The sequence below is a fragment of the Rhea americana genome, unplaced genomic scaffold (genome assembly GCF_003343005.1).
Source record: "Rhea americana isolate MKP2758 unplaced genomic scaffold, rheAme1 scaffold_155, whole genome shotgun sequence".
Taxonomy (NCBI): Eukaryota; Metazoa; Chordata; class Aves; order Rheiformes; family Rheidae; genus Rhea; species Rhea americana.
The window spans coordinates 594,768-619,610 of NW_028185650.1; the positions used below are offsets into that span (position 1 = coordinate 594,768).

Sequence of the window (24,843 nt, forward strand, 5' to 3'; positions counted from 1 at the left end):
ACTTGCAAAACTCTGACCACTGATGGTCTTTTAAAACTCCTCTCCCTTAAAATGTCAAAATTTCTGATGAGTAGAAATAATTTTCAAAACATTCTAAAAAACTAATATTGTTAACTTGGAAAAAAAATGGTGTTATATAAAGAGGACTTGGGGGATTTTTACATAATTGAAAACTGCGAGTGCCAGAATGTGCTTTGTTCCATTGTAAGGATATTTTGTGCAAATTTGCGCAGGCGTATGGCGTCTGCTGGGAAATGCCGTCAGGTCGGAGCCTGTTGCTGCCTTGCTCGCCAGGACGCAGACGAGCTCCCAGAGTACCAAGGTGCCGATGTGCCTGGCATCACTATTTATAGAGAGCGCTAGCAAGCTGCGTTTCGTCAGCAGACGATCAGCGGTGACAGCGGATGACTGACCCTCGTGAGATATCAAGAAAGCACAGGGCAAAGCTGCTGGACCTCGAACCAAGGCTTTCTTGGCTGGAGTAGGAAAGTGGCAATATAGTCTGGGCTGCTAAARTATTGCTGGATGTTCCACCACAGAGCTCTCTGAGGATCTGTTTTGAACTAGACTGATTCTTCAGTGTGTGATGAAGAGCGCTGCGAAGGCTGTGCTCTGYGCTCACGTGCTACCAAAGAGAGGGAGCAAGGACATGAGGGTCCTGATACAAATCCCTGTCTCTCGCTGAGCCCATCCCGGATTCAGGGACTGGTACTGTAGGAAATCTTGGGTGTTTGCTTTGAGCAACCAGTAAGCTTTTGCAATTTACTTGGAAAGGGACTTGATAAATGCAGTTTTTAAACTTTTCAAAAGGAAAAAAGAAAAAGAAATGAATACGTTTTACTAGTTAGATTCACTCTGTCTTAATATGGAAAAAAAATGCCTTTTAAAAAACATACACATAGATACAGATATTCTGAAGTTCTAAGCTACATAATGTTTTGATAGCAGATTCAATTACTTAACTGAAGAGTTTCTGCTTTCAGTTTTTTCAAATGCTTCTTACTTTCAGAGGTTACTTGGTGAAATAAACTTGGGAGGCTATCAGGTAGGAAAAGCAATTTTACTATGTAAGGATTTAAGAAAAGTGGATTGTTGGTTCTACTGCTTTTATTTTTCTGAGGTCTTGTGAAATCCGTCAGACATGAGAAGGAACAAATAATCTACCTGCTTTGAGCTTGTTATTCTGTTATGAATACTAACAGATTTGTGCTTGTTGATTGTTTCAGTGTTATCATTAAATTGTCTAGCATATTTAAAGCTCACACTGATATAGGTCTCTGCCCAGATTTGAAATGCAGGAACTCTGCTGTTGCCAGCAAAATAAACTAGCTGCTTCTTGCCAGTATAAACACCTCTAACTCACTATTTTAGGAATGCTGTTTAAAATATGGCCTTTAATGTTAGTGCCAATGTTCTCTCTTTGTTTAGCATGGCGTGAAATAAATTGTCAGCACTTGCTAAATGATCATAATTCATATGGAGTTACCTTTTGTCTAAAAGAAATTATGTGTGCAACCTCAGCCCTGCTGGAGAATTGTCCCTCTGATGGACTGCTGCACCAGTGTAGAGGTCCAGTGAGGTAACTGGACTCCAGTGCTTTGTATATGATTGAAATGCCTAGGACAGAAAGGGAACAAAAAAGCTATACAATATATTGGTTGTTTCATTTCAAGACAACCAACTCCTGGAGGCAAAAAAGCTGGAGATGTTAGGTTTATTTTATTTTCCGGGCAATGTAACTGATACTGCATCACTGCAAACACCGCATGTGATTCTCAACCTTTCCCAAAGAACCAGGGGGAAGAGTGTAGCAAAAGGTCAGGATGGAGTAGGTTTCTTAGAGAATTTGGTGATTGTATTCATCCTTATCGGAAATAAAGAGAGCGGACAATAATGTTGTTGCAGTTAACATGGCAGTATGTGATCTTGTGAAAGATCAGTCAGGACTAGAGCTCCTAAGGAGGTTTAAAAATTGAGTGCTTCTGTGAACAGAATTCCTCTTGAAATCAATAAGTATCTGGCTTATGTGAAGAGTGCAGGGTCAGATCTCCTAGAAAATAAATTTAATACCAAAAGCATTAAAATGCTATAGCTCTTGGAGGACTTTACTATCTGGCACCGGTCAGCGTCATTTACACCTCTGCAAAGAAACTGTGTAGCAGTGGTGAGGGCAGGGAATATCTTGATTTGATAGCATTTGAAAACCACTTTGTATATGAGGGCGCAGGGTCAAAGAACCTAATAAYTGCATGCTGAAGAGTAACATAAGTTGTATGCTTTATCGATCTTCTCATTTCCTTGAGATGAAAACATCCTATTAAAAATACTAGCATTTGATTGAAATGACAGAAAGATGGCCTTTTATTTAAAGACAGTGTGCATGAACTGCGTGGTAGTAAAACTGTCTCAGCCCTAACAAGCTCTGACGCTGGAATCTTCAGCCCCTGGTTCCAGCAGCGGCTGTAGTCGCCTGCCTTGCTGTTTTGTCACTGCATKGTGCTGTGAAGCACGAGAAGCAGTGTCTAAACAGTACTGTATGGCAGAAGGCCAAGCTGTTAAGTTATACAAGCCACTTCCAGTAGTTTATGTAATGTAATGGCAGAGCAGCCTGAAAAGCGACTGTAAATTTATTGTAAATTGTAGGCGTGAAGGTACGTCTTGAGACACCTGCAGTTCTTAACAGGTTGTAGGTGGAGATAACTTCTGATGTCCCTGTTAAATGCTGCAACTGTTGCTGCTGGAAGATCATGACAGCAAAGTTCCTGCCTCTTGTGTACTTAGGGCTCTTAAGGCTGTGTGCTTGTTTTCTGAGGGTTTCATAGCGCGGAACGGATAGATGTTTCTGTCAGACAAAGTATGGGATTTTTTTGTTTCGTTTTCCAAATTCTTCCTGTAGTTATAGTAACACAGCAGGTTGTTCACTGTTGCATTTGAGGAGGTAATGAGTTTTGGGCACAGGTCACAAAATACGTCCCTGGTTTAGAGAGAGTTCGAACAGTAGCCAGGCGAAACCGGGGCAGGGAGGTTTGCACGGGGCTTTGGTTACGTTCCCTGGTGTGTCGTTTATTGATTTCCGATTAGCTAAAATCTGTCCCTGGTGGTTGGCCTTGTAAAGAGTGTGGGCGCTCTAGTAGTCTCACCCCGTCGACAGGAAGGCACGAGTCTCTCCAAACTGCGGTTCAGAAGAAAGAGATGTTAAGTGGGGGAAAAGTAAACCATGAATTTAGCTTTGGAGCCCCTGTGTTGTTGATCTGTCCGTTTAAAACACATGCAAGATATGTAATATTGTAATGTTATATGTAAGCTACGTGTTGGAAAAGAAGATCAAAGTTACACTGCAGTGTTGAGGGTTTAAATTGTAAAGTTGCAGCCTGTTACTTCATAGGCTAGTTGGAAATATGGCAGCACTGGGTTGCCTGAAATTACTGTTCAGTTCCCAGTTACAGTGCGCGGGCAGCTCGGTGGCTCCAGGGCGCTGWCGTTCACCTGGTCTCGTTCACTGAGCTGGTTGAACTGCTCGTCTTCTTTCCCTCTCACATGATTACAAGAGTCGGTGGCATTTTCTTTCTCCTTGGAAGRTTATCTCCTGTTGCTTTTCCTCTAACACAAATGTCCATCAACACCTTGCGGTACAGCTGAGGTCTGGGCTGTCACCCCCTTCTTGTGAGAGAATTTTTCCTCCATTAATAGGCGCGCTTTTAATTTTGCTTCAGGGCCCGGTGTCAGGGACAAGAACAGGCAGGAGGGAGTCAAACATTAGAGCTGTTCATTTTAATAGGCTTTCAGTAAATCTGTGCTCTGATTAGCATACTGTTTTGCCCRTACAGATATGGGCACTCATGCGACAGAGATAGTGTGCTGCCTGCGTTCAAAAGCAGCGCAGGAAAACCTGTGATTAGCATTTAGTATGGGACTCCTCTCTGAAATATTGGTGTTTGGTACAAGTGGACAAGGATACTGAACTGTTTCCTGTAGATAACGAAGAGTATAAGAAGGCAGAGGAGGGATGAATAAGCTGTTGGAATGGCGTATCAGTCCAAACTGTGATAAATAACCCACACTGATGTCCGGAAAACGCAGCAGGTCTGGCTATTTTTGTCCTAGGAAGTTTACAAATCACCTGTCCTTTCTGTTGTTTTACCATCCTGGAACGCCCGAGGGCAACTGAGCTCCRTGCGCCGCTTTCCAGCTTGTAAACAAGCTGTTCTCTTGCTGCACGATTTCACTTTTTTTTTTATTACAGGAAAAGTACATTCAAGTACTGAAAAGTTATGATGAACAAAAATGAAGACTTCTTAGAAAGAAACTTTAGTTGCTTTGATCAGAAAGGGGTAACAGTCCTGCTGCTAACGATTGTTAATAATTTACGAACAAGATTTAAAGTGAATATAAAGGAAAACTGCTATTGCTAGAAGCTCTAAGCTTTGATGATGCTCCTTGCTGACACTGAGTGGTGCAATTACCACATGCTGACGGAGGAGAGCTACAATTACCACATTTTCCGAGTAACTGCTGGGAATTTTTTAGTTGGCATTGGTATTTATTTATGAGCTTATTGTAGGCAAATTCTGTAAAGTGCTTCCCTATATCTGTAACACAACAATAGTGAGAAACCTAGAGATTTCTTTTTATTCCCTTTTTCTCCTACCATAAAAAATGGAGCTATACATTAAATCCCTACTGCGAGCATGATTCCGTACTTCCATCCTAGATGAAATCACTGTGGGAGTCAGTGTGGGCTCTGAGTAAGAAAAATAGCAGCAGGGAATGCTAAAGGCCTTGAGAAATGTTGTATGAAATAGTTTTGCCCTTTGTCATAGATGATGTTCATTTGTTTATATTTGCAAGTCTGGTGGTAATAGCATTGGCAGGTAATTAGCTTGTTGTTCCTAGATTTGCCAAGGAYCTAATGCTGTCTGGAAAAAAACCCRTATTATTTCCATATATTACTGGGTTGCCCTGACTGGCAGAGAGAAGCAGCATGAGTGGCTGCTTATACTCATGTGCGCCTATTCTTATAAGTCATTTTGACTGCTTGTGATTTTTTTCAGTCTTACTTTTCACAAATATTTGATACAAATACTTTAAGCTTGGTCCRAGTTCAGAAGCAAATTGTTTGGAAAATCTGGTGCAAAAATGGRTTCATCTGTTTTGAAGAATGAAGTGACAGGAAGGAGAACACGTTTTCACCCTTGCATCAAAAATATTGACTGAACCTTGAGTTTGGAGATGACTGACAACAGAGGCTAGGTATGTAGCTTGTTTGTTCGTATAGTGTATCACGGAGTATGTGGATACTGCCTAGGAAAAAACAGAACACTTCAGATTTTTCATATTTCTTCTGAAAATACTATGGAAAAACAACATTAAAATGTCATTARAATATGTTCAGAGAATATTAGGGTTATACTGATAAAAGCCAGGMAATAACCATAACATTTTACGTCTGTTCCATGTGCATATGACAAATTCTTTCATAACATAACCAGGCAGTATCTTTTCTTAAGACTTTGCTTTGCTCAGTGTTAATRTTGGTCAATGTGAAGTGAGACTGTGTAGCAATCTTGGATCCAGAGCATCTCACCTCATCAGCTATAGTGGCTGGATGGCATCCAGTGAACCAGGCTCAGCTCAGCAGCTCCCATGAGAAAGGACAAATTTTAGTCCTTGATCACTTGACGCCACCTCTGAGTAATACAAGGCGTTATGTGTCAAATTGCCATGGAGCTACTCTCCACAGTGTTCACTAGCTCTCCCAGCTCAGGATATTCAGCAGAAATAAAGGTTTTATGTCCTTGCCTGTCTTTTCAGGCTTTTGTTAGTCTCTCCACTTAAATTTAGATTTCTTATAAATAAAGGCAGTTTTTCTATCAGGCCTAAAAAGAAATGAAAAGAGCACATACGTGTGCTGATATCTTAGAAATACTCTAGTATTTATATATACATATATATATATATATATATATATATGTATACTTATACACATATACATATAGATAGATAGAGGTATAGATAGATACATAACTTGTTAGGAATGGACCTAGTCCACTGGATAATAAGCAGACCCCAGTGGTCCCAGCTCCACTGCCCAGAATCAACAGCATGTTCTTTATTCAGCATATTCTCAGCATATTCTCTACTCTAGATAGTAAATCTTTGGAAATTGCTGGAGGAAAGTGCATCATCCTTTGTTCCTTTGCTGTTTCCCATAGTGGAGAAAGGATGGGTGAATCCCATTACAGGTAGCCCTGGATTTCCCAAGTTCCTGTTTCYCTGGAAGAGGAAGAACAATGTAGGTTGAGTAAAAAAAGGTATCATCAGGTACAGAGGTGGTGACTCACCTCATTAAATGCATCTTGCCTGTGGTCTCACAACATGTGAACTTTTTTTCTTAATTTATCTTTCCATGGCTGGCTGGTCATTTKTCATGTTGACAGGCACTGACCTTCTGAAAACAGGAGATGTTTTTGTCAGATYATTGAGGCCTAATGGAAAATGGGTAAAATGGCAAGAAATAGAAAACTGCTAGCCTGTCTCTAAACCAGGTGGGTAGATGAAATGGTCATTGTGATTCTGTCTGAGCACAGAGATATAACTATTTTGTTGGTACTAAGCAAGTTCATCAACTGCAGCTTCAAAGAACAGCCTAAAGCAACAAGATATTTTTCATGATAGGGGAGGAGGAAGTAGGTGTTCACAGACTGTTGACTATCCTTGAACTGAACATACTGACTTGGAGGAAATATATATCAAGAGGAACGTAGAGGAGATGGGAGACATTTCTACATGTAGCAATACCTTCTGTCATGAAAACGTATCCAACTGTTTGTTTTTGGAAGAAATCAAATGCCTCATTAATGTTTAGTGAAAATGTGGCAGGGTCAAGGGTTTCCCTCTGTTGTCCTCTGAAAGAGCTTGTGAAACATGAACTCTGTAAAMCAGCCAGAAAAGATTTTCTGGGAAAGGTTAATTATGTGGGGACCAGCAGTAGTGCCTGGCATACAGGAGAGGATTAAGATGACATTTTCTGAAAAACTTARAGCAATCTGTGTCTTGATTGAGAAGATGCTCTTGTAAAGGATTCGCTTACATCTTCACTGCATCATATAAGGATAAATCTGAATTTGCTAATTTAAGAAAGGCCTTACACAATGTTTTGTAGGTGGGCAAAAGTAGGCCAAAGTGAGAGAAACAGCCTCAAGCAAAGGCAAAGCCAACATGAGAGTAACCCTGAAAATTGAAGGTATTATGGTAGATGGCAGTGAGGAGTTTTCATTATGATTGAATATTAATTAGTGACATGGCTATTAATGATGACAGTAATTAACAGAGGAAGGAAAGCCATGTCAGTGTCCCAAGGGTGAGTAATCAGTCTTGGCAGGTGATAAATAATGGTTCAGCAAACTCAGCAGAACGATAATCCGCCTGCCTCAGGACAACTGGAGAACAGCTATAAAATCTTCCAGRCTCTTGGCAATATTCAGGAATGACTTCATATTTTTAACAGAGACAAATTAAAATCCATGATCTCAGGTGTTCCTTATACTCTGGAGTGGCTGATCACAGTAGTTCTGGTTGAGTCAATGCTTTCAGTTTACTTGTGACTTTAAACCTCTCTTTTTTAATCTTAATAACAYGAGGAAAAAAGACTGGTGAATCAGCTTTTACTACTACTTGGATTTTTCACTGTAGTTTTATGAAAATTGAAGAGATTCCTCAAAAGGAGAGTGAAATTGGGGGCATGACTGTTCTTTGTAAAAATGGAGTGAGRCTTAATCCTGCGGCAAGTATTTGTGTGCCTGTGGAGAGGGATCGCTTGGAACGCCCTTCCCCTGCCTCACTCTTGAGCGGGCAAGAAGCTCCTCTTCTGGAAGACTGTCAGAGCTGAGCTGTCGTGCCACTCGCCAATAAGGTGACTAAAAGATAACTGAAAGCCCACTGGCTGTAATGTGAGATCAAAATCTGGACAAATAGCAGATTTTTTTCAGTTTGGCAGGTGAACAGGAAACACAAGAAAGATTCTGGTTTAGCCTGAACCAAAACAGCATTTTGTTTTTGTTTTATGCATAACAGCAGAGAAGTGCTTTAATTTGAATCTTCTTGAAATGGTTTTCTAACCCCAAATGTTTTGCTTGGCTGTACTCGAATCTTAGCTATGTAGCCAGTGTAATGGTATGTTTACATGGTATTTCAGAGGTAGCCATAAGCTCTCTGAACCTGTGCTCCTATCTGCACAGTCCTGTGCCTGGGTGCAGCTCTAGAGTACATCTCTTCTGAGACACAGGTGGTCCCTATCTGGCTGACTCAAAGCATAACTAAACAAGCTTGTGTCTGCCAAAATAATATCAAGAAGATATCCCGTATATTGAAAGCACAGAATGCTGGGCATTGGTAAGTCAAGACTCRCTAAAAATTTGACTTAATGCACTAGATAGCAAAGTGTCACAATTTATGATGAGAATCACCRTGGTACTCAACTATGTAAAGTAATACTATTTTAATGGAAAAATGTCTGATTTCTTGGCTACTTATTGTTTGTGCAATTGTGGCTTATGCAGGGTATGAGAAAATGAGCTAAAGTTGTCAGCTAGGATCCTTGAGACACGTACAGCTCTAAAGCAGTTCGGATGTGCTCTCCTGATGGGGTTATGGTATGTGGCAGAGGACTGGCAGGTGATCTGAGTACSCAAGTGCTGGAAGAAGAACAGAACTGGAAGGGGTCACAGAGCGAGAGACACCGCCAGCCCAGCTGTGTGGAGCAATGCATCCACTCCTGCCTATGGACTAATCTCAGAACTCCTATTTTCCAAAGTTTGCAGTGTTTGTCCTGTGGCTCTTGATCATATCTTTTATATCCACACTTGGTGTGCCAAGCACTGTGTGGTCACATAGAGAGTGTGTACAGCRTTGTGCATACACAATCCACCGCCTGGCCCCAAATGAAGACTAACTTTTACCAATCCTGAGCTTATCTTCCCATCTGAAAAGCATGGCCCTGCCCCATCAATTCCAAGGAGGGTAGATTGTCATGTAGGAAGAGTCTGATAATATTTGTTAACTGGAGAAATAGAACTAGGGAAAAATAAAACTGCCCATGTGAGAAGTAAACCTTTAGGGACTGTTGTCAACAACCTTCTCATACAGCAAATAATCTTCACTTGGAGTCAAGAGCAAAGASGACTGTATGTATTGATCAGTGATAGGATAACTATGAACCATTAATATTACTTAGCTGTGAAAAAAACTTAGCTGATTTTAGGATGTGCCTGGTAGGCTGTTTTTCAGTAGAAACAGGAAAATGTTAGTATCGTTGCCAGAAGCATTGRTTAGACCTTCTACAAGGTAGTGTGTGCAGTTCTGGTGACCCCAGTTCAAACAARTATAACTTAAATTTGAAAAGGCGCTGAGAAGGAGAGTAAAATAAATGGAGAGTCCATCATACAAAGAGATGAGAAGAGTTTGGTTTGTTTAGTGAAATGGAGATAGGGAGGCAATTTGTGAACCCTTTCTAGAAATATTCAGGAGCAACAATCAAGGAAAAATAATTCTTTAAGTTAAATGATAAAATGGGTATGATATTAAATGCATTATTTATATGCATTTATTATAAATTGCATATTAGTCTAGAAGTTGCAAGCAGAGTTCTATCCTCCCCTCCGCCCCCCCCAAAAAAAAGGGAGTTCTGGAAAAATTTTCCAGATAAGATAATGGCAACTAAAATTGCTTTTAAGTGAAGTTTGTAAAAAGGATTGATAAGAGTATCAGAGTGATCCTAGCTGAGAATACAGGCTTGTGAGATAGGCCCTTTAGGGTGTGATTTGTTGATACCTACAAGGCAGATTGAGACAATGTCCAGCTGCTGCTTGCAGGTCTTGTCCTTTTGCCCATTATTTGAGCTAAAGCAGATGGTGCCCTGATCTTCAGGGGTACAGAAAAGTTGTTTGACTTGTCTTATGGGGATGGAGGTCCATATTCCCCCTTGCCTCTGAAGGCTGACAGTGAGAAGAGAGGGTGCTGGGTGGGGTTTACTGGTGCTCCTTGTGGAGCTGGGGGGCAGCTTAGATTGTCAGGGGGGAGCAGGGGATGCCCTTCACTTCCACGTAGGGTATGACCTGCTTTCCAATGGGAATTTCAACTCTATGGGAGAGTCACCCAGACCTACAGATGTATCAGGAAATGAGGACCCTGGCAGTGCCGATATCTCTCTCTGTGGCTCATTGTAATTGTGACTTTTGGGTTTTGTTGTATTGCAGATTTGCTGAGGGGATGTGAATGTCCTGGGCCCGTGGCAAGTGGGGACATATGGYGCAAAATGTTCTTTAGACATTTCTGGAATAACAGTCATATTGGTTATACTGTTTCTTGATGTACTTTCCATGTGTGAACTCAGAAGTGCTCTATATAAATGTGATCCTGCAGGGTTCGTTTAGTCAGGCCAGACCACACGCTGATCACTTTCTGTCATTTGCTTTTCTTCAACTGATGCATCACAAAATACCGTGCTAACAATTATTGGGGCTAGTAGCCTCCTGTGRGTGAACGCAAATATTTTTCAACAACTGAAGGTATGTCGAGAAGGGCTTGATGTGACGTCTGCATCCAGCCATAGCGTCGTTGTGCTGCAGGCTAGTATAACTTAGATACTTCCTTGCTACGTTGCCTCTGACTGTTTGACGCTGGGCAAGTCACGCTGGCTGGCTTTACGCACTGGAGGCCCAGTCACCATTACCTTTCCTTTTAAGCTTAACTTTCTGAGTATGAAGTTTGACCAAATTTTGTTGCCCCCATCATGTCGTATTTTGCCTTAGCTTCTAATGAACGAGTTTTCTACTTCTCTTAAGTTTCATGCAACAGAGAGGTTGTATACATGCAGGAGATCAATCCTAGAGATCTTTACACTATTTAAAAGATAGCAACAGCCTTTGAACTACCTGAAGGGGACTGAAAAGCTAAAAAAAAAATTACCTCATGGGCCTTAATGACGCACTTCTGCTCCTGGCCACTGTATTGCTGATGAGATCACTAGCAAATGACAACTCAGCAGTGGGATGGTTCCAGGCACACTTAATCCCACTTTTTTCAYGAAGACATTGCTTGTGTCATTGACATAGGCTTTTCTCTGTCTTTTTTGACTGATAASTCAGTTCCGCACTTTTAGATTATTGCCTCTAACATTAAAGATGAAATATGCCAGTAGAGGGCTCCTTTGTCTCTTTGGTAGATAGTGCTTTCAGAATCGTAACTCCTTGTATGCTGATTTGAGAGAAAAACGACTGGGAGAGAACAGCTTAYGTGGAACTATTAGGGTAGCATTTGACTTGAAGTATATCAAATCTCTTATCGCACAGAATACTTCTTGGGACTTAGTGGCACAAGGAGGAAAAACATTTTGAAACCTCCTGTGGAGATTAAAAGAAAAAGAAAGAAAATGAATTAAAATTCATGTCAGTTCTTTTGTATCTCATTTCAATATGATGTCTCCTCAGGGCTTTCAGATACTCTGTGGTCTTCAATGTTTAATGTTTTTTCCATTTTTATTGCAGGTGCTGACATTGTACAGTGGCTGGTGAAGAACCTCAGCATTGAGGATCCAGGTAAGGGGGCCATGGCTCGGGATGAAAAGGTACTCCGTCTGTATTCTGTGTGCCATTACACAGTAGGTACTATTTTGCTGCAGAATTGAAAATACTAGTGAAACAGCAAAATTGTTCTAAGCATTTGGGAAGAAGGAGGAAAAGAGATAAGAATCAGCATCGTAGTTAAGTCTAATACCTTACACTACAACACACACAAAGCCCTTCGTAGGAATCACAGCCTGTCTGTGAAATAGTTGCTGCCTAAGAAAGGCTAGTTTATTTTAAGGCTGTTTATGGACCTAGAAGCCAAGGTGATAGATGTGCATGGTTAAGTAGGGAACGACAGTGGCAGTGTTTCATAGTGTGGAGAAAGGTATCCATGACTGATAAGACGTTCTGGTCAAGGGTGACATAGACACTGATGAGATCAGATGATGGCTGCTAATTTATCATGGCAGATAGATGTTTAGGGAGTAAACTGTAATCAGTGCACAGGCACAGTCCATCACCAAATTGTTCATTGTTCAGAGCCACAAAAATCACTTTGGCACAGTTAAGAGCTATTGAGAAAAGAGGAAGAAAAGATCGTTTTGCAGCTTCAGAAGTTTCTTCCCTTCCTAGAAAGGCAGAAAGCCCAACATCTTACCTTCAAGCGTTTTCTTGATGCATACTGGCCTTCAACCCTTCTCAGGGCTTACTAACCTCCTATCAGATTTCTAACATGTAAGAATTGGCCTGTGACTATTTGATCACACCAGATCCCACAAGGCATGATCCGTACCACGTGGCTGCACAAAGCGTTTGTCAAGGCTGTGACAAGCTGCCAAGTTACATCTCTCTTCAGCCAAATGAAACTGGCAAGTTCTACCTAAATTCAGGCCTATAAAGCCTTCTGCTGCTCCCAGTGTGTCTTTCACCACTTAAAAAGTGGAGAGAGAGGCAGCATGGTCTCACTGAGGACATCCCTATACACACATCCCTTCACATGAGTCCAGGCAAGCCCCAAGCCTGAATTTCAGCTGCAGACAGTAGCTTTATTATTGGCCTGGGGGTGCACAATCAGCTAACGGGTGTTTCACAGCTCTGAGAAAGTCAAAGCAGCTTTGACAGTTGACATCAGCTGAAAATCTGTGCAGATGTACCTCTGATGTGGTGAAGGGAAAGAGACAAGGTTGTCCTGGCTGTGCTAGAATATGCACTCCCACTTACCTCAGTGTCTTTTTATTTTAACAAATGGCAATCCTCCAGTGTCTTTATGAATAAAGATGCTGCTAATGACCCGGTGTTGCACATTTATGTCTGATTTGCAGGGGGAAAGTGAGGTTCACTGGTGGAACAAGCTTCTTGTCAGCTGTCACCTGTGGCAGATAATGTGCTTTGAACTGAATTTCAGACTTGGAGTTGAATAGGTGTGGGTTAAGCRTCAGGTTAAGCATTTGTGCAGTGTTGCATCTCTATTGTAAGGCTGATTTCTGCCCTCCTGTTTTGCATGATTTGATTGGAAGGCAGAAGGATGCAGTGTGGTTACAAAGTGCYGTATATGTGCTGGGTCTTATTGTGAGTTGTCACCAGATCTGCTGCTGAAAGCAGAGAAGTATGTGATCCRCATCTTTCTGACACATCCCTGCTGTTTTCTTTTCTTCCTCATTCTTTCGCAGTGGAAGCAATACACTTGGGAAGTCTTATTGCTGCACAGGGCTATATCTTTCCAATCTCAGACCATGTCCTTACCCTGAAAGATGATGGGACATTCTATCGTTTTCAGGTTGGTGAGCCCTCTGCCCTCCATGTGGCCCCTTTTACTATCCCTGTAGCAGTACTACTGAAATCCACACTCTCTTTATTCCTAAGCAGTGGTTAGATCCATAAAGCTGGCAGATTTTTTTTTTTTTTTTTTAGGGATTGCAGCTATCTTGGTAGAGGTCTCAGGAAGTTCTGAAGTCCCAACTAAAAGGTCTGCTTTAGAATCCCAAAGCACCCTCTTCGGCTTTCAGGTCCACAGTTCTTACATAAATGAGTAAATATGTCCTGTGATTATTTTTGACATGTGATTTCAAGTCTGTTATGTTCGAAGTTGAACTAAATCAGTAGTGGAACACCATCTTGTATCTTGAAGAAAATGATTTTCAGCTTCTAACCTTGGTGGAAAATTGAGTAGCCATTTTCCTGTGCAAAATGGACTAGGGCAAACTTTGGAGTTGAGCATTCAARCTCTGGCACAACAGAAAAATTCACATTTTTATCCCCTCTTGGCTACAGATTCATTTGTAAAGGCACAAGTTACTAGCTTTGGCTCTTCTGCTGAGGATATGTAACCCTGGCAAAGTCACCTAAACTGGGACACCGCTATGCCTCAGTGTCCTTGTGTTCCCAGATGTGTTGAATTTTTAAAGCATGCTCTGCTTGGGTTCCATGTCTTTTCCAAGATCTGCTGCTATGGTATTTCTGGCTAATTGAATGCTTGTGCTGCAAAAACTCCTTTTAGATAGAGTGTTTAACTTTGAAAGTAGCAGTAATTTCATACCTAGAGTCCTGCTGCATAATGTTCCTGGCTGATGTTTTTTTTTTTTTTTTTTTTTTTCTTGTTACATGACCTGTGTTTGCCCCTTTTTCTTTCATGTGACCTTTTTTCTGTTTATTCCCCCATTCCTCCTTTTTCTTTGTAGTTCTCTTTTTTTAGTTTTTATTTGAAAAGCCTGTTTTTATCTTGGCATCTTTACATCTGATGTCACTGCCACTCATACCCACTGTCTTGCTGCTGATGTGGTATTGCTACGATATGAGACCTGTGAGACAGTGAGGGGGGAAAAAAGAGGAGATCACAGACTTCCCTTTATCCCTCCTCACCCTCTGGTTACCTGCCATCTCTCAAACTTAAATTTTTCATGACAGTTCCCTTGCTTTTCAGAAGGCCCTTCTCCTTTCATACGGGACCTGGCAGAAGCAAGGGCAATACCAATTGCCTATCTAGTTGTATTTTTCTCCGTTTTCAAAGAAAGACCCCATAGGAAGGGAAATTGTCAAGTTATCCTTTGCAGCTCTTAGAAACCCTGTTTCAAAAGTGTGGTATAATTGAATTCTTTTTTCTTATTTTTAGCCCATGTAAACCAGATCATCCAATTACCTTGACTGCTCATTGACTTTCTTTTTCCTCCTCTTATCTTTTCCTACAACTTTGACTTACTCTTTGTCTGCTGTCGCTTCCTGCAACAATTCTCCTCAGCCGTTATCTATGAAAGTAACCTGATAGAATCATGTCTCCATTCTATTACCCTGTTCTTGCCACTTTCTGCCTCAACATCCATCCATCCTTTGACAGTAGCTCATCATCTCTTGAAGTTACATATCAGTGAGAAGCATTGAACCATATACTATTTGATCCCTCTATGTTTTCTCACTGTACTTTGGTGCAAGGAATGGTCTTTGTATACGTGTGTAATGCCCAATGCTCATTTATGGCATTACATCACTAATGCAAAACAGTGCTCTGCAATTTGTGTAATCACAAGGACATTATTTTTCATTTATGTTAAAAATGAAATACAGCCACCATGTAATAATATCTCATAATTAGTTGTGGCAACCACAATATGCAGACCTGGATAGGAARCAAAAACAGTAAGCGTAGCAGGACTTCTGCTTTCTAAACGACTCTAATCAGCTGAGTTCCGAACTCTGCTGTCTGGTTTATTTAAGAAGTAAATTGTTTTGTAGGCTGCCAACCACACTGGTGGTTGCTCCAAAAAAACAAATGGTATGTAGTGTGTACAAAAAGCCACAAGGCTTGTTCTCACGCTTCTAAAARAGATTCAGGGTGCATGTGAATTCCTGGGGAAAGAGGAGATTCAGGGTATAGAAGATAAACTACCTATATTCAGATGAGGTGGCAACAGTACCTAAAATGTCATCAGGAGACTGTATGTCCTGAGTCTTTGTTTCAGTATCTCTATTTACCTGCAATGGTGAATGCTAAAAATGATACCTTCTTGGGAAGCCATCCTCATTTTTATTGAAATCTGTAGCAATATCTGTACAGGGACTCAGACTTTGTGATTCTTCCTTTTGTACTTGTTTATTCTGCGTCTGAATTCCTTTTCTTTTCTTAAATTATTAAAATAACGTGTGCTGTTTCTTCAGGCACCATACTTCTGGCCTTCAAACTGCTGGGAACCAGAAAACACAGATTATGGTGAGAATATAATTATTGCTTTTTAGAAAGTGCGGAAARTATGTGATGGAAAACATTGTCCTTGAAATAATTTATTGGTCATCTAAACCATTCAACAGCTCTCGCTTCTGCAACATAGGATGCAGATTTTTGGTAGCCTCACTTGCATGAAATGAAATCCCAGATTCACTGAAGCCTATGGAGTTTTAGCTGTGGGGCCAAGATTTTACATAGTGTTACCTCTGCTCTCAGACAGCTCTGTTCATTTCAGCAGGATGGGAAGCAGACTATTGCTCCTTGGGAATTTTAAATAATACCAGTACTGCTTCTGTGGGGGAACATCCTCTGGTCTGTAGCTGCATTTGTCATGTTCATCAATAAGAAATTATCTTATCTGGGCACTCATCAGGCTGATCAATAAAGCAGCATCTAACTGATGGCAACCTATAGTTAAGCTGCTCTGATATATGACATCAGACAACCTTTTCCCAATTTTTTAGGATTGCCAGATGAAAATTGGTAAAAAGAGAAGACTTAGCACAGTTTGTGAGCTGCATTAAACATTTGAGTGGCTGCAGATGATGATGATACATAAAGAGAATATGTCAGTGGTGTTATCCTTAGCTGTCTCCATGCAGTATTGCTGTTTCTTCCAAAACTATCCTTCTTTCTTAGTTAAGTGATAAGATCAATTGTTTTATCCTGGCGTGGACTGGAAGTGGAAGTGAATCCATGTCTCTGCTTGTAAAACGGGAACTTTTAGAAGTGCTTCTTTTGAAATATCTCACAATCTAAGATCAGGTTTTAACCCCTCCCCAAATAATCATTTTTTTTTCTTTCCCAGACAATAATTACTCATCATTATGGATTCTGGAAATTATTGGCAGGGGTGGAGGAGCTGCCTGCAATGGTGTCTATCGTGTGATAGTTCCCTCGCAGCCCTCATCCGCAGTGGAAGCTAGTGCAGTCTTACATGTTCGTCCCAATGAGGGACTGCTCAGGAGAAAACATGGAAATGTTCATTAAATGGAAAATAATTTCCAGRGGTTTTACAGACAGCCCTCATATATAAACATGCTGTCTGAACTATACCAGAAGTATTTTCTGGAAATATCAGAAGAGCAATCTGAAGATGGAAGTTCTGTTGTTTCCTATAGTGTATGATAAATAAGGGAGTTTCACAGTTAGGTTGTGCTGCAAAGACATAGAGTGAACAGCACACCTCAAAATAAAGCCCTATTTGAGCTGACCCACAGCTGGAAAAGCTGCAGCTACATTCACTCTGAGCCATGTAGTGACAGATTTTCACCTATCCTAGAAATCTCTAACATATGTTTATAATCAGTGTTTGTATATTAGCTGGTTCTGTGCAGATGGGCTCTTCTCAGGAATTAATCCCAAACTAGCAGTAGACCCAAATAAAACTGAAATGCTAGCAGCTTTTCATACTTTTTTTGATTTGCATGGATCCGTTTACAGGACAGGAACTGACTTGCTAATGACAGGTCACTGCTTAGCATGAAGAAATACTGTGAGATGACTATCACTTAATTTGATGTTGTAAATGACTTACAGATGAAACTACTCTTGAGAAATATAAATACAAAGGAACAGAAACACATGAACTGATGAGCTCTGGTCACCATGCGTAATTTTGGCCTATTATGTGAATATTTTATATAACACTGTTTTTTTCGTATATTTTAAATAGAAGGCTAGGTTTCCAATGAAAAACATTCATGAAAGGGTCAACAAATTGCATTTATCACCAAACCTCATGGTTTCCAAAGAGAAGATGAAATTTTCTGAAAAATGTTTGTTATGGAAGAAGTTTTCTGTAGATGATACTCTGCCTTCTGCCTAGCTCCAATATGGTTGGACAAATTATACAAAGCAAATTATACAAATTATACCTGGCACATGCTAGTTATACCTGCAGCACAAGAGAGAGGGAAAGATCAGGAGTTTTTAAAATTCRCACCCAGATTCATCCCAAAATGAGAGCGCTGCATCTCTCTATGTAGTTCAGATCTAAATCTGTACCCGGGGTGTTCTGGGGATCCTTGTGTTTCAGTACATAACAGAAGCAAGGTGAGCTAGCAGTTCAGCAAAGACCTGATGTGCCGTCCTGCACTGGGCTCATCTGGACCCCCAGAATCCAGAAGCATATCAGTTTCTCCAATACCTAGCTATGGTGATGCATGCAAGGACCTTTCCTTTAACCATGTATTTTAAAATGTATGGAACAAGAGAGTGGAGCATATGAAGGAATGCTGGTATCAAACCTTTAAGATSTGGCCCATGTTTCTGCTTTCATGTCAAGATTTTGAAATTATGTTTTAATAAAAGGGGAAAAGAAATGCAGAGATAGAGAGAGCTGCTCACATCAGCAGGCATATTCCCAAAGYGTTGAGGGGAACAGGTTGCTAATGCTAAATCTTCTACCAACACCAGATGCAGCTGTGCATTTCTGAGACTCCTTGTTAGGTCCTCACAGCTACTCTCAGCACTTTTAAATGAGGTGTCCCAGAAGTTTAAGGCCTCTGAGAACATAGCATGAAACATCAGGTGAGYATTCAGCCCACTCATTCCTTGGCTCGTGTTGCTGTCTGATGTGGATGAACAGTTCATGCACCCCTTTTTCCTTAAGATCTTGTGCTAGTAATCTGTTCTGTAATTGTTTTCCTTTCTGTTTTTCCTTTTAGCCATCTATCTTTGCAAACGGACCATGCAGAACAAAGCGAGGCTGGAGCTGGCGGATTATGAAGCCGTAGGTACACTGCTGCTCGAGTTTCAAGGGGGGCACGAGTGCTTTGTTCACTGACGGGATGCTGCCGCCTTGTGCTTCGGGGTCAGCTTTTACTGTTTTTTCTTTAGTCGGAATTGTGTAAAAGTTGCTCTGGAGAGAAAATCAGGTACATGAAGGGGGGAACGTCCCTCGCATAGACTTTGCAGTGTCTCAGAGTATCTGCCATGTACCCATGGAGACAGGCAAGTTACATAGAAGTTTACATCGATTTCTGTCTCCAGTTAAAAGTTCCTGTTTTATAGCTGATACCAACACACTGAAATGATGGATTTTCAGTGCATTATTGGGCAATTAAATCCTGATGACCCATTAAGTACTGCTTCAGTACTACTTAAGACCTTAGAAGGAAAGACCTGCCCTATGCTTTCAATATACCGTATAAAAGTTMTTCATTAGGCTTATTCAGTGAGTGTTTCACAGTTAATAACTGCGAAGTAACTGTTAATAACTGTTATGCAGTTAACGCACTTAAAACTGTCCCCAGCCTTGAGTTCAGTTGCACAGAGTTTGGGTGGAGAGGGATGAGAAGATGGAGGTAGGAGAGGCAGGRTTGTTGTGAGTCTTTTATTTTATTTTTTTTTGAATGTACGGGCAGCATAACAGACTGGCCAGCTGAACTTCTATTTCTTTCATATTGACTATGTCTTGTTTACTAGCTCAATAGTGTAACAGCTGAATAACAGCTGAATTTCAAATGCAGAGTTTTTCAGTGGAGCGTTAGTTTATGAAGCTGGTTCTAGTGGCCTTGTGTGTTCATGTTTATTACATGAACATCATGTTTATTATGAAAACATTTATATGGCATATATATTGTGKTTTTTTTCCAAGATTTTTTTTTCCTTTTATCTTACCTTCTGCATTTTGGGGCTTCTGGATGCATGGACAAATATACATCTTTTGGTGCTTTCAGTGAAGAGCTTGCAAAAATTGCCACTTATCTAGTCCATCCTTGAAATGTATGCATGGTTCCCAAGACTTCCAGTCTTGAAGTGTACAGACATAAAGTAAGAAATATAAAACCCCCATGCATGTATACATTCTTTTGCTGAATTGTTCCTTCTGCATATTTTTTATTTCATTATTAAAACAATTAAAATTGCTCACAGCAAACCAATTAACTGTAAGTACTCTAAAGATCTATCAGACAGCAACAAAAGGCTGTTCAGCAGCACACAAACACCCACACACATGCAGTGAGACTGTGCCTAAGTACTTTTGCGCATCGTTGTCTACTGAGAGTAGCAATGCTTCAGTGATGGCAATAATTAGATCTTGGCAGTCTCTCATTTTTCCTGTGAAGATTACATTGCACAGCTAGAGATGGCTTCTGCATTCAAATTTTGCTCTCTTAATTAGAGACAATGAGATAAGAGTGGCACCAACTCTTCCTGTTCATTATGAGAGCAGAAGCGGGCGCAGCAATGGAGAYGTACGCTGAGCGCAAGGAAGAGAAGCAGGTTTACGGGAGTGGGAAGGAGTCCCATACATTTAGTATGCATTTTTGCAGACATARCATGAGGATGCTTCTCCACAAGTATCAGCACTGACCTGCACTTTCCCAAGAGGATCTGTACAAAACAGCAGAGGGCACATCTCATTTTAGTTGCTTCTTGTGTCATTCATAGACTTCTAGATTTCTCCTGGTAAAACAGTACTCTTGATTATATGATTGAGCTCATATAATTGCATTTAATTTTGTTTCTTATTGGCCAAACGTAAGCCTGATTTCAGCACTGCTTCAGTTGGTGATGTTGCATTGGTTTCAGCATATTTACTCTAGAGGGCACATGTGAACATACTTTCAAATAAAAAAATCAAGTACAGAAAATTGCTTTTGCAGATATTGCAAGTAGTTCTTCGCTGTGGCAACAGTTAAGGAAATCATCATTGTTCAGGAGAGCTATAAATCATTTGTTTAACTGTTTTTCTCTATGTATATGGACTGAAACTCCCATGTGGACTTGGTGGTAGCAGGCTCAAGCTTTAAGCCTTGTGTTTTACAAGAGGTCAGAGTAAATAGTAGGAAGATTGCTTCTGGTCTTGAAATGAATGTGCTTAAGCACTTTCTTGAAATGGAGAGAATAAGTATAAGAGGCAGTAGAACTAAYAGTGTCTTATCCCTTAAAAATTTTGCAACACTTGAGCCAGCTGTAATGGATAAGAGAATCAAGTTCATAGTTTCAAATGCCTCCTTATCAGAGTGTGTGTGCATGTGTGACGTTGAGGTGCCATCTAGGAGTTAAGTCTGAAGATGGCCATGAGCCTGAAATTCAGGCCATGCCACGAGTTCAACCTTAAACTATGATGAAGTCAGATCCACCTCCAAATTTTCAGGTCACAACGCTCTCTGTAGTGGAGCTGGACGAGAGCTCTTRCTCAGGTTTAGAGCAAGGCTGCATCTGGACCTAGTCGTTGCAGTTAGTTATTTTCATTGTTCAGACAAGTAAGTTATTTCCTTTTATGAATCATCCCGGCCGTTCCCGGAGGTGCTGTGCAGCTGGGCGATGCTCTCAGCGGCGACTAGCCCTGCCCACGGCGAGGGATGCTCAGCCCTTGCACCTCAGCGAAAGCCCCGAGAGGAGAGAGCTGCGGCAGTGGAGGAACGGAGAGTGGGGGTTCGAGCAGGAAACGTGCAGGTGGCAGCCATCTGCTAGCAGAAATGAAAGTCATCAGTTTCACAAAGCTGCTCGGTATTATCTTTTGGAAACAAGTTCATCACTATTTTATTGCTAGAGCTCTGGCTGTCTTCATCGCACTCCATTACTTCTCCCTGACAGGGTCCTCTTGGCTGCAGCTATGGGGAGGCCGGAGAGGATGTGTCACAGTCTTGCTTTGACGACAGGGGAATTCACTGAAACCAACACTAACCATGCCTTGAGTTTTCTAGGTTAAAGAAAAGAAAGAAAAAAAAAAAAAGGAGTAAAATAGACACCCAACATGGTAACTGTGTTCCTAAGCCCTCATTGTAATTACCAAGAGTTAATTATTCTCACTACTTTCATCTCTTGTCAGGAAAACTTAGCAAGACTTCAGAGGGCATTTGCACGAAAGTGGGAATTTATCTTCATGCAAGCTGAGGCCCAAGTGAAGTAAGTAATCCTAGAGCCCTGAACTGCACCAATATTTAGAGCTGTGCAGGGATTCTGTGAAGATAAAATTTCTCTGTCAAGGGCTTTACTGCAACTAAACTCAGAAGGTATTGGTAAATTTTAGTCACTGGCAGGCTAGAAACAATAGAGAGCTAATTCTCAAGGTTTGTGGCAGAGACTGAAAGATGGGTTTAATTATCTGTACGTACCCCAGTGAGTCAGGAGTTCTTGAGCTTGGTTCCTTAATATCCTATTGATTCATCGTGTGAGCTTGGGCAATTTGCTTGCCCATTCTGCTTCAGCCTTTGTGTAGTATTTTTGTTTTGTATAGCTGGAAAGAAAAAAAACTTTGTCCTCTGTGTGTGTTACTCTATGTTTGTAAAATATTTCAAAAATTAAAAATACTGTCATTCCAGCATGCCTAGAAGGGTGGCATTTCCAGCAGATTCTATTTGTTTTTCTTGTTTATACCAATMCCCAGTCAACTCAGTTGTACCTGGACTCTCTGCAATCCCGTTTGTGCTACTAAATTAGTGTGGAAAAGTGGGTACTACTCACATGAAACTTATCCGGTCTTAATATTGTTTTTTTCCCCATCTTCTACTTGCAATTGAAATATACAACTTTTCCCCTCTTTCTCTGTGAAAACAGTTTGAAGTCCSTTCTTAGTGTGTTGAGCATGTTGTCATTATTGCTGCAAAGTAGGTGTGGTCCAGTGTTAGTAGACTAGTGTGCTTAAAAGCCTACGTGTCCATTTTGTGGATCTAATTGTCACCTATAAAAATTGAAAGTTAGTAAAGGTGATACTTAAGAATACCAATATTCTGTATTACTATGAAGAATTTGCACTTTTAGCATCAAATGCTAAAAAATTCAGAGAGACTGTCGGCTTTTCAAGCCTGCTGTGGAGACAAAGGTGGTTCCTCCTCCTCCTTGCCTCATCCAGTCTCTCTGCAGGTAGATCCTGCAAGCCAAGGGCACTTCTGCTGTGCTCGTGTGTTGAGCTGAGCACACCAGTGAGGCACCAGGCATATGTTACTGGTTGCTCTTGCTTGTTCAAAGCAAGAGTTGCTTTGAACAACCTCCACTGGCCTTTGATGTGTGTGTTTTGAGAGAGCTGATTTACGGCTGTATCAAGGCTGAATTTATTGAGTTACGGCTGTGCCAGGGCAGTCAGGTGGTTTTCGGATGAGCGCTGGTTTGCACGCGGCCGGGACAGCGAGCTCAAGTCTTGCTCCGCTGGCCAGCACTCGCGCTGCCCCCTCGCTCTGCTGACTCCATGCTGTCCCCGTGTAGCCAGACCCTGTCCTTGCAGTTCTTGAGGACGGTGGCCACATGTGCCGCCCTTGCTGTTGCAGCCAGTAATTCCCCGGGCAGCCATCCCTGAGGAAACTGCAGTCACAGYGCTGGCCCTGCTGGGGTGCAGGGGTGAAGTTGGGAGATGCCCAACCTGGACCTCCAGCCGGCRCAGGCTGCAAACTTAACTTGGAGCAAACGAGTCCCCTGTGGGTCCCCTGACATAGCCAAAGCCAAACATGAACKTCACCATTCTGCCAAATCAAGGTCTGGCAACAGGAAAATCCTTTTTGACACATTTTGGGGTAAACATCGTTGATATTTTGTTCACGGCACATGGCTTTGCAAGCAAGAGTGAGACATCTCTGAAAAATCAGTTAATATGTTGAACATTTTTGTTATAGTGTTAAAAACCCCAAGGAGCAACTAGCAAAAATGAAAGCATTAGTTGAATGCTGACTTACATCATTATGCTTCTTTTTTCAGAATCGACAGAAAAAAGGATAAAACAGAAAGAAAAATTTTGGACAGCCAGGAAAGAGCATTCTGGGATGTGCACAGGCCTGTGGTAAAGTTATTTTAAAAAATATGAGACTGTCCATGTTCTGACAAGGCTTTAATGCTAGTAAACACTGTGCCATGAGCTGCATAAAGATGAGACTTTTAAAGTAACCATGTGCATTTTTCCTGTGYTTCAAAAAGTCAAGTTTCTACAAGATTGTCATAGACATTCTAGATTTGTGCRTGCAGGGAACTACTCACTTGAAAATACAGGATAAATGTGAGATTTGGGGGATTTTTTGTTGTATATATAAAGAAAAACAATTTGACTAGTTTGGCTCAGACCTTCTTAAAAAAAAAAAAAAAAAAAAAAAAAAGAAGAAGAAGAAGAAGACGACTCTCTTCTTAGCTGAGACATTTCCTTTTGGTGCCAAAGTTATGAGTAAATGGATTTGATGCTGAGATGCCAACTTCAGCTATGTGTGCTCTCCTGTTTAGTAAGCAKAATTTATGGGACACAAGCTTAAGGAAAGAATTTTTGAAGAAGTTCTAATCATATATTTCAGAAAGGTAAGGGAGCATGYTGACTGTAAACAGTAGAGAGTAATATTGTTGCCATCTCTTTTCAGCCSGGCTGTGTGAACACAACAGAAATGGACATTAGAAAGTGTCGTCGTATGAAAAACCCACAAAAGGTCAAAAAGGTCTGGTTTTGTTTTGTTTTGTTTTTAATATGAATCGCACTTAGCACCTAGAGTATATCACATTTTCCCTATAGGGATGAAAAAAAAAAGATTTTGCAAATRCCAGTTCAGCTTTGTTCTAATCAGTAAATTTACTATGCCTGTTTTCCAGGTGGAGAGGGACCAGACTGAGTCACTAGTAGACCTGAGAACAGCGGTAGGGAGCTCAGTGCCCCAGACATCTGCTGGCTCAGACTCCTAAAATTAAAATCAATTGGAAAAAGTAGCTAGGTCCCATTTTCAAAAATTTTGGGGAGACAGATTTTTCAGAGCTATTTGCCTGATTTAATCATTGCAAAGGCTGGGTCATTAACAAGTTGGGTGCTTTCGGATTCCAGCAAGTTCTAGCTTCTCTGTGTATGTGTCAGTTTTGGAGGTGGCTGGTGACTCCTAATTTCCATCGGCAGTTAATTGCAGCAGAGCCATACACATGTCCCTTACAAATATTAAATAAAAAGCAAACATACTAAAGGAAAGGATAACTGGTACGACTTTCAGTGCAGGTCTGTGTCCTGAAAATAAAYGACTACAAGTCAGTCTGCAGGATTTCATTTAGAGAGGTTCATGTGAACTTGACCCACTGACACCCAGTTAAGCTTGTTCCTTAATGTGTAGTTTTATGACAAGAGATTTAACTCAAGGGAAGAAAATGACATAAGAT

General features: G+C 41.0%; 1 protein-coding gene across 9 annotated transcripts in view; it reads left to right on the forward strand.

The window, feature by feature from the left end:
* RGS6 (regulator of G protein signaling 6) overlaps positions 1-24,843 on the forward strand; it is a 286,431-nt gene that overhangs the window by 197,833 nt on the left and 63,755 nt on the right. For 8 of the 9 annotated variants that reach the window (XM_085299821.1, XM_085299818.1, XM_085299812.1 and 5 more), the window contains 7 exons: positions 11,544-11,594; positions 13,235-13,341; positions 15,714-15,765; positions 18,450-18,514; positions 21,566-21,642; positions 23,425-23,506; positions 24,069-24,143. In XM_085299821.1, the coding sequence (XP_085155947.1) occupies positions 11,544-11,594; positions 13,235-13,341; positions 15,714-15,765; positions 18,450-18,514; positions 21,566-21,642; positions 23,425-23,506; positions 24,069-24,143 (509 nt within the window). The remainder of the gene's footprint in view (positions 1-11,543; positions 11,595-13,234; positions 13,342-15,713; positions 15,766-18,449; positions 18,515-21,565; positions 21,643-23,424; positions 23,507-24,068; positions 24,144-24,843) is intronic. The other variant, XM_085299820.1, reaches the window with a different exon arrangement.